General features: G+C 41.6%; 1 protein-coding gene across 1 annotated transcript; it reads right to left on the reverse strand.

Annotated features, from left to right (window-relative positions):
- Nucleotides 1-2,136: 2,136 nt before the first annotated feature.
- LOC120719847 (transcription factor RelB-like) lies at nt 2,137-9,555 on the reverse strand. Its single transcript, XM_040009382.1, has 4 exons — nt 9,287-9,555; nt 8,024-8,246; nt 4,488-4,703; nt 2,137-3,889 (listed from the first exon to the last, which is right to left on the reverse strand). Exons 2-4 carry the CDS (start codon nt 8,097-8,099, stop codon nt 3,825-3,827), a joined length of 357 nt encoding a protein of 118 aa, XP_039865316.1. The 5' UTR covers nt 8,100-8,246; nt 9,287-9,555; the 3' UTR covers nt 2,137-3,824.
- Nucleotides 9,556-10,180: the final 625 nt, after the last annotated feature.

Genomic DNA, 10,180 nt, shown 5'->3' on the forward strand with positions numbered 1-10,180 from the left:
CTCTGGCAAAGCGGTTGGCACAACACAGAAGAGCTACCTCGTCAGGCCAGGACTCTGCAGTCTATTTACACCTACAGGCCAGTGGACACTCTTTCAATGATGAGGATGTACACATCCTGGACAGGGAGGAACGCTGGTTTGAGGGCGGAGTCAAGGAGGCCATTTACGTAGAAATAGAAAAAACATCTCTGAATCATGGAAGGGGCCCAAGGGTACATCTTTTGACATCTTACAATGCCGTAAATGCAGCCATTCCCCAACTCTCTGTGAATGGTACTCATGGCCATTGATCAGTGTTTGTTGAGCAATGAATGTCACAATTTGCATATTAATGATCAAAAAACTGACTTCCCAGCCCATTGTTCATTCAGTGTGCTGGTTTCAGTTATTGTGCAAATGTACTGTTTATAAGACTGGGGAAACCTACAGTCAGCTGAGACTGAAGAAGTCACATGGATGAGTGACGAAACTTTTCTCCCACTGAAAACGCTACGTCCAGATGAACAGAATCAAACTTTTGCGGTTTGCATACCTGGATGGCTGAGCATGCATCAAGACAAACCAGAGACTCCTTGTCTTCTTTAAAAATACAACACAAGGCAAAGTCGAGGAGTTTATTTGGGCCGGCCTGTTACAGAGGGTGAAGCAGAAACTGGTTACACTAACATCATACACCTGCCAAACTGACATGAATCTGATTTAAATGGTCAGATGATGTTAGAAAAAAAAAAAGGTTAGCTGAGGGTTAAAAGAAAGGTTTGGAGTGTCTCTTTTGCCAGAGTAAATTTGTTTTACTGTATCCAATATTTTGTGCAGCAGGCCAAACATGACCTCAGTTTTCCATGTCACAGAGGTGGTCTTGGATTATATGGAAACCGAAAGCCTAGGTCCACAGAACTATTAAGTCTTTAAACTATGCAAAGGATTTGGTACCCTTTTTACTGTTAATCTGTTAGTCTTCCTACACCTAGTTTCCCTCTGAAGTATTCTTGTCGCATAATTTTAAGACTTCCCTTTTTTATTTTCAGTGTACTGGCCACCCCCATAAGGCTAGACTCCAAAATATCAACCCACAGCAACTAATGACTCAATATAGAACAGACTATAATTAGCACTATTTTCTAATTATATGTTTATCACTTTCAGGCTTCGCCCTCTTGAATCATATTTTTTTAAACTTCTAATCAAAAAACTTTCTATACATTTTGCTTCCAAAGACCCAGACTTTCTTGTAATGTTTTTTTTTAATCTCTTCAGCAACAGTCGTTTAGGTTTTCTGGAGGTCTTTCAAAGTTTTTCTTTGGACATTGGCTGCTTTTACATTTATTTTTAGCCCAGTCATTGACCATACCTGACCACTGACCTACTCTAGTAAGCATACACTAACACAAGGATGAACCAGTGCTGTGTCTACACATAACAGTTTAGCAAAGAACCAGTTTCAAATTGTGTCTTTGTGCACGTTGTGCAGCCTGTCGTAAAAACACAATTATTTTCCTTTCTTTAGCCAAATCTACAAATCTAAGGAAACTGAAAAAAGTTGAGGAGAAACAAATGTGTGAAGAAATTAAGGGCAGCTCAAGACTTTGCACAGTACTCTACATATTTTGCTGGCTTGTTTCTAGCGGTGGGTTTATAAAAATCGATTTCCTGATTCAAATTGATTTTAGCTTGAATAATGCAATATCGATTAATTAAAGCCTGAATCAATTTTTAAATATACATGTATTTTGCCAAAAAACACCAAAATCTCTGGTTAAAGCTCATGAAACCAGCAAACAGCTAAAACAGCAAATGATTAAAGAGCAGGTAAGCAGATTTCGTACAAAGATGTGCACACAAAGCACAGATCATCCCCATTTACCCGATGACTTGTAGACGAAGGGTCAAACGTGAAACATGGTTCACTAGCGCTTTACTCAGTCCCTAAACGTGAAACATGGTTCACTAGCGCTTTACTCAGTCCCTAAGGACCCCAAAGCGCTTTACACTACATTCAGTCATTCACCCACTGGCAATGGCAAGCTACATTGTAGCCACAGCTGCCCTGGGGTGCACTGACAGAGGCGAGGCTGCAGGACACTGGCGCCACCGGGCCCTCTGACCACCACCAGTAGGCAAACACGGGGTTAGTATCTTGCCCGAGGATATTTGGCATGCAGCCAGGAGGCAGCCTGGGATTGAACCACCGACCTTCTGATTAATGGCTGACCTGCTCTGCCACCTGAGCTACAGCCACCCCTGTAGCTCACGTACAGTAGAGGTCCAGTCAGACCGTCTCTTCTAAAGAAACAAATATGCTCACAATGCAGTGCAAACGTATCTGTCTTTGTTTTAAATACAAGATTTGCTTGTCACCTGATTTGGTTACTACATGCTTGTAAAGCGACAGTTGCACAACATCCTGCCCATGTATACAGACCAGTATTACCACAGCCTGTTATTTTAAAGTGAGAAATCTTAAGTACAAGCGTCCCTTGTGGCTGATTACTGCTTAGTTTTCTATTCTTCTCACAAGCGAGAACATTTAGTTTCATTTTGTTGTAATTGATATAGAGATAACTAAGCCTTCTTGCATACAGAATTCCCCTTGTTGGAAAGTCCAAATGCAACGTTCAATAGGTACATCCAGTATATAGCAAAGTTACACAGTGGGCTTAGTATAAACCACACCTGTCCTCCTAGTTTAAGTGAATATATGAATTCACCAACACTCAGTGTAGAATATACTTGATACATCTTTCCACTCCATCCGTTTTCTTCCTCTTATCCTTATCAGGGTTGTGTGGGAGCTGGAGCCTCTCCCAGAGGCAGGGTACACCCTGGACAGATGTCCGGTCTGTCACAGGGCTAACACACTTAAACAGACAACCATTCACACTCACATACACACCCAGGGACATTTAGAATCACAAATTAACCCCACTAATTTTCACTTTCCAATTATTTCACAAATCAAATGACAAAATGTTTAAGAGCTGGCTGCACGAGCTGATGATTGACATCTTTGTTGTTTCAAAGAGATGTGACAGGTCTCCATCATCTGCTTAGCAGCAACATCAGTGTCCTCAGTGCAGCGAATATCAACCAAATCATTACTCCCAGTTTGGTTGTTACTGACTTGACTTCTTGCTGATGTGAGCGCGGCTCTAAACCACTTTTTCGTGTCCAACTTAGCGAGTTAGCACAGACAGCAAACGAAAATTCACATTAGTGTCGCCCACCTAACATCTAATTGACTGGCTGGCCACACACTGTAGGTGGTAGCTGTTTAATTTGTGAAGCAGGGGATTTTATTTAAAGGCTTCCTAACTGCAAAGTGTGTAGGTTGATCACACCAAGTTCAAAACTGAGATCTAGTGAGTTAACACTAGGTGGAGTTAGATTATGAAAATCTAACTCCACCAAAATGGAACAATCTTCCAGTATGAGACAGTAATTCTACATTTTCTCTTTGATCAGTATTCTCCAGATACAAGAGAATGACTGCTAAAAACCAATAAAACCGCCCATGTTAGCTGCCACCATGCAAGACAATGAGGCAAATCTGAAACCACTTCCAGAAAAACACTCATTTTAAAGCTACAAAGTCAAAGCTGCTCATTGAACACTGAATGAGGAAGCAAAATTATAATGTTTTAGGTGATTAACTTTCCCTGATCCTGCCAAAAAAGATGGAGAGGACCATTGTGAATGCTTTAAGAAGAGGGAGGACCATAGCGTGATGTATATAAGTGGAGGAAGGTGCACTCAGGATGACATCTGCAAGTTGGCAAATTTAGCTGATCAGCACCAGATGGTAGTCTCAAGGATGACTTACCAGTTTACTGGGAAAGTACTAAAGTACTTAACTGCTGAAGGGCACTGCCAAGAGGGTGTTTGGAGTATCCTGTGGACAGAGGAAAGAGGACAAGCAGACTTGGTGGAATGAGGACATACAGGAAAGTATTCAAAGAGCCTTACAGTGAGTTTTAAGGAAGGAGATATGGACTTGTATTGTAGGGTCTACCTTACAATATAAAGCGCCTTGAGGCAACTGTTGTTGTGATTTGACACAGAATTAATAAAACAGAATTGAATTATTATTAAAGTGATCAAGCTGGAATGGATTTGCAGCAGGATGGAAATATACTAACAAGTAAGGAGAGTGTGAAGAGAAGGTGGAAGGAGTACTTTGAGAGAAAATAAGAGGGCGACAGACAGAGGACAGTTAATGAACATGAAAGTGCAGTGAGGAGGAAGTGAGGACAGCTATGAAGAGGATAAAGAACGGAAAGGTGGCTGGTCCTGATGACATAAGTGTGGAAGTGTAGAGATGTATAGGAGAGAGGACAGTGGACTTTTTGACCAGAAGAAGGAGGGAGACCGGCGGAAAAGTGAATCTACAGGGAGTAGAGATAGTGGAGGCTCATGGATGTAGTGAAGGAGGACATGCAGAGGGTTGGTGTGGCAGAAGAGGATGTTAGGGAAGTCCAGTACTGACTGACCTGGATTGCGAGGCAGGTACTTGAATGTAACGGGCTCGCTCTCCATCTGGTCTGAGATGCGACGCAGGGCCAGGTTGACTTCCACTTCCTCTGTGATTTCTTGGTCCTCGTAGGGCGGAGTCTTAAACACGATGGCGATCTGTCGGTGCACGTCTGTCTGGGCAAACTCCCCGTTCGCCTTCCACGACTCTCGCCTGAAGATGATCTCGATGTCGTCTGAGGACCAAACACGCAAAGCTCTTTATTATTCAAGAAACATTAGAACATGTTTGTGTTCTCATTCATCCAGGTCATGGGAGTCTTTAACAAGAAGCTTCTTCACTTCTGGGAGTCCCAGGTTTTATTACATTAGGGACCCCGTAATGGTCAGCACCTAGGCTCATGGGACATTTGACTCCAAGGCCACCTTCCTGTTCGCCTTAAGAAGCGAAGAAGCCTCTTAATTAAGAATTGATGAGAAAATGTTTCAAAATGATCCAAAATACAAAGAAGATTAAAAATAAAACCTTTTTTTAGAGGAATCAAAACTTTTAATACTTTTATTCAAAATGTCACGGCTGGGGCAGCAGTCGTGTGGTGGAATGAATGAGGACCCAAGATGCAGATGGCAGTGGAGATGCAGGTGGAGATTTTTTTACAGTGAAAAACCCAAGGTGAGGGCAGAACTGAACATAAACCTAAACTGGGAAAACTAACACAAACAGAGGACACAAGGCGAGGAACAGAGAGACACGGAGATATACCAAAATGATGCAGAGAAATGCAGAAGCTTCACAGAGAAACACAGACGACGCGACGAGGAGCACAGGCAGACACACCCTACGAATACACACACCAGGCAATCAGGAAATGGCACACAGGAGGGGACACAGCTGGAACTAATGGGCACAACGAGACACAGACCTACAAAGTAAAACAGCAAACACACAGACTGTTTTACAACACAAAACTCGAGGACTCAAACAGCGCACAGAGGACAGACACAGGTAGGGCTGATACAACACTCAAGCACTAAACACAAGAACCAAATCCTAAGAACTAGTGATGGGCAGATGAAGCTTCATGAAGCACTGAAGCTTTTCATCCAATTGGTTCACCCCAGCGCAAAGCATCTTGAAGCTTCATTTGCTCTAGTAGGACACCTACTGGACGTAAAAATATTAGTTGGCATGAATTTGGAGAGTGTGGCCTTTTGCACACAGCCTGTAAATGTCAACAACAAAAGGAGTGTGTAAAACATGTATATTGTAGTGATGGCAGCATACTGTGTATATTTATACTGGCAGTATGGAAAATGATTATTTGGAAATGCTTAAAATGGAAATGATCATTTACTGTGAGGTGAGGTGTGGTTGGGGTGTGGACAGTGGTTGTGCTTTTGTAACGTTGAAATACGGACAGCTACAGACTGAGGCCTCAGTCCTGCCTGTTCACATTTTATTCTGTAAAAACTAAATTTTCACTGCTTTTATGACCTTTTTAGTGGGGAGAACATAGCTAGGATTTAACGATTTAACAAATCTTTTAAATCCTTTGTCCTCCACAATGCTAAATGGCTGGGAGTCCTCAATCACCATGCTAACCAGGTCTTCATCTATTTGAGATTGTTCTCCTGAGGAAAGACAATAAAGACAAAGCACAAATATAAATATCACACACGTAACTTATTACAGCTGTATAATATTGTTATATCATTTAGTAACATTACTGCATGCTATATTATCATTGCATTTGATGGCTCACCTGGTCTTGCTCCACAATCGGTGTTCCCCTTATTCTCATGCAAAGCTCTGTAGTGCCTAAGCATGGATGAGGTGTTGTTGTTATATCCCAGCTCCCTGGCACATAGCAAACACTTCACCTTGTACAAAAGTAAAGGCAGCTTAACATAAATTGTATTGCACCATCAGTATTATGAAAATACATCTTCTGTAGAAATTTACATACCTTGTTGGGAGGAATAAGATCAAAATGTTCCCACACAGGGGAGGACATCCTCCTCTTCATAGCTGGCTCCATTCTCTCCTGACTTTCTCTCATAAACCTCCAAACTGTCTCCAAACTCTCACTAACCGTAACTCTCCATCAAACACCCACATTTTGAATGAAGTCTGAGGGGTTTATATCGCTGTCATAGCTCGCAGCAAAATTCGAACCACTTCCTGAACCAGTCACATGGTACAGCCGGGCAGCGAGGCTTCGGACGTCATCATTTTCAGCTTCAGTCCATAAATGAAGCAAGCCTCGTTACGCGCATCGCGGAAACGCCCCCTCCATTACTCGACACAAGCTTTGAAGCCTCGACACAGAACGTCACATCACTACTAAGAACTAATACCAAAATCAGAATAAACACAAAACACTGGGTCAAAATGAACCAGGATCATGACACAAAATAATTAGGTCACAACAGTTTTCTTCTTTAGGGCGCGTTACCACCTGGAAACCACCTACAAGTCCTCTTTCATCACATCCACACACCTCCTCTTTGTGCTTTCTTCTTCTCTGACAGCGTCTTTCTACCTGTACGTCTTCACTGCACATGTCCAAACAAACTCAGTCTCATCTTTCTTACTTTGTCCCAGAACCGTCCAACCTGAGCGGTCGCTGTGATGAGCTCCAAATATTCTTTTTTAAATAGATTTAAGCAAGAACTTAAATGGGTGAGACAGCAGAAAAGAAAACAAAAACAAAAGAAAAAAAACACCCCAAAGGAAATACACAATTCAAATACAAACAACGAATAAATAAATACCTATGGGTACATGTATTTAATGATTAAATACAGTAAGTGAATGAAAAGTTTTTATTCTATTTAGAATATAAATAATAATAATATTAAATAAAAATAGGAGTAATAAAGTTATGAATAAAACTACAAAATGTAAAATAATAATAATACTTTGGACGGGGGGAGGATCTATCAATCAGGTGCGAAAGACTGAAGACAATAGAACAATGTTAGGAAGGGACGCCAAATATTATAAGAGTTACCTTTCACTGAAACGCACACAAAAACTCCCTCAGTCTTTTATCTGAGCAACCTGTAAGACTTTTAACAATAGTTAGCAGGTCATTACAGATTTCCTGATGTATTACAATAAAAAAAATAAAGAAAGGCAAAACTAAGTCCTCTCAGGTACCAGTTTCATCCAAAAATAATGACAGGTTAACACCATTGTTCACCGCTATTAATATCCATTATGCAACTGGACATTTCCTTGACTAAACTTTATATAACCTGGTAACCACCAAGTCGATGTGTGAATGATCGTGGCGTGTAGATGTGTGTGGGAGTGTTTGTTAGTAAGCAGCTGGGGGATATACCTCCTTGTATCTCACTGCACTCGAGCTGGGATTTGTGGGGATTTTTTAATTGATTCAGACAAACCACATTTTTTCTGTCTCCACTCATTTCAGACAGGAGGGGTCAAGTGAACAGAGTAAACAGGATCAGCTGTGGTTAAAAGTGCCTAACTGCCTCTGAGATCTTGTAAATCCCTCTTCAGAATCTGAATTGAAAACAAAACTCCTACCTCTATTGTAGGCCCAGTCTGCCTGGTTTTGGTGCTGGATACTCCCAGGATGCTGCCCACCGGGCAGCCTGCACATTCATAGCGAAACCTGCCTCTTTTTCTGGGCTCCTCCACTATCATGAGCTTGGGCTTGTCCAGAACGTCCATCTCGCCCCGGTTCTGAGAGGACGGGATGCCGGAGTTCTTCGAGCTCAGCAAACAAGAGGACAGGGAGGCCTGGCTCCTGGAGAGTGGGGGGGGAGAGAGAAAAGCAAGATTATTTAAAACTGGCTTAAACATATTTACCTAGCACTAGAAACGTTGGGCAGAAAAGGCAGCATGAAAAGATTATAATCGGAACAGACATGACATAACCTGTGCAGCTCATTCACTGAGAGAAGGCTAAACTTGTCTTCTAGCGCCCTTCATTATTACCCATCTAAATACAAACAGCTCTTCTGAGCTCCCGCTGCCTGTAAACCACGTGCTTTCTGGTAGAAGCCTGACCTGCCGAGTTGCCTAACAGCTGCTCTGTGCCACACAGCAAAATAGCCAACCCTCTGCAGGCTGCACATGAATCATGCAGCACTTCATACCACCAACATTCAATCCTCACAACAGCCTCATTATGAGAGCTGCAGCCACCGCCGAGGAGGAGGAACAGACGCTTCCTCTGAACGTGTTTTATATCAACCGCCTTTCAATAATAGCACAAAAACAATATGGGAAATAAAACTACTGTTGCTAATAATAAACCGAGGGAAGAGCATAACAACCTGCCCATCTGTGTGACTGCTTTGCATAAACAAATGATAAGAAAACCTCAAAAAAAAAAAAAAGAGAAGCCAAAAGCAGATTTTAACAGTTTCTTCTCATAAATAAAATGTTTTAAGTTTTAGCTGAATCCATTAACTGTTTTAATGTTTATGTTGCCCAGCTAAGATAAGAAAAGGCTAAAAATAAGAATGCCATCATTATTGTTATCATTGTTTATTAGTCATAACCTTTCTCCAGACAGCTTAGACTCCAGTTTCCTACCTGTTATACAGTCATAGCAGCCAAAGTGATTGAATATTTACAAAATAGGCGCATGTACTGACATTTATTTCTCTGGCTTTTATATAAATTAAGTATCAGGTATACTAATTAAGACTTTATCTAGTTAAATAGAACCTGGATCGAAGTAATGAGCACAAACTTTGCCAAGAATCTGTAACCCCAAACAGGCAACTTTTACGGCCTACAGCTGACACCACCTAAAAAAAAAAAAACACAAACACCCACCTTAGACAAGGTGCCTCTTGCAACCAGCACCGGCTTGGATGTCTGCGTTGGTTTGTGGATGGGGGTTGGTGTCGAGCAGGGGAGGCCAGCAGGTGGAGGAGGTGGTCCAGGTAGTCCAGATAGGGAGGGTGCTACCTGCTCACTTTCTGTGATAGATTCTTGAATCAGGTCTGTGAATGAATACAAACTGATGGTGAATCCAAAGTGAAAGTGCAAATGTGATAAAAATCTGACAGCGGTTTAGGGCAGCAGCTATACTGTTTCTTTATGGGGTTTTTTATTTTTTTATTTTTAATTTCAGCTCCTTAAATATGTCAATAATATACACCAGCGGTCCCCAACCCCTGGGCCACGGACCAGTACCGGTCCGTGGGTCGTTTGGTACCGGGCCGCAAGCGTTGAGGTTCAGGTGTGAAATTTATGGTTTTCAGGGTTTTTATTGTTAGCTCGGTTTCCCTGTGTCTTTTCCCGTGTTGTAGTCGTGTGTCTTATTTTGAAAGATATATTTACGCGTTACCATAGCGACCAGAGAGGAGGATGTTACTCTCAATGTTGTTGGCGCATTTCAGGAGGACACTGCTAATAAAGTTACACAATTACACAGTCAATTCGCGTTTATTATTATATTTACGAGTTTTTGTTTCGGTCGTATCATTTTATTTTGTTGTATTCACACGCGACACCTTAAATATCGAAAATATTGTCTGACATTAAACCCGGTCCATGGCGCAAAAAAGGTTGGGGACCACTGATATACACTACACATCAAATTGTTCCTCTTGGCTCTATTGTGGCCATTTTTGGCCGATTGAAACCCATTATAACCACCTTTTTTGATTCCTTGTTATTGACAGCCCTAAATCATGCAATTTACGTAAGATTGCTTTTATTCTA

This window comes from Simochromis diagramma, unplaced genomic scaffold (assembly GCF_900408965.1).
Source record: "Simochromis diagramma unplaced genomic scaffold, fSimDia1.1 OVJJ01000344.1, whole genome shotgun sequence".
Lineage (NCBI taxonomy): Eukaryota > Metazoa > Chordata > Actinopteri > Cichliformes > Cichlidae > Simochromis > Simochromis diagramma.

Bases quoted from the DNA above. Each gene is read 5' to 3' on its own strand.
- LOC120719847 (XM_040009382.1), bottom strand. From the start codon at position 8,099: ATGTGCAGGCTGCCCGGTGGGCAGCATCCTGGGAGTATCCAGCACCAA. The intron at 4,704-8,023 runs GTAGGAGTTTTG...TTTGGTCCTCAG, and splicing joins AGACTGGGCCTACAATAGAG to ACGACATCGAGATCATCTTC. The intron at 3,890-4,487 runs GTCAGTCAGTAC...CTCTGTCCACAG, and splicing joins GTACCTGCCTCGCAATCCAG to GATACTCCAAACACCCTCTT.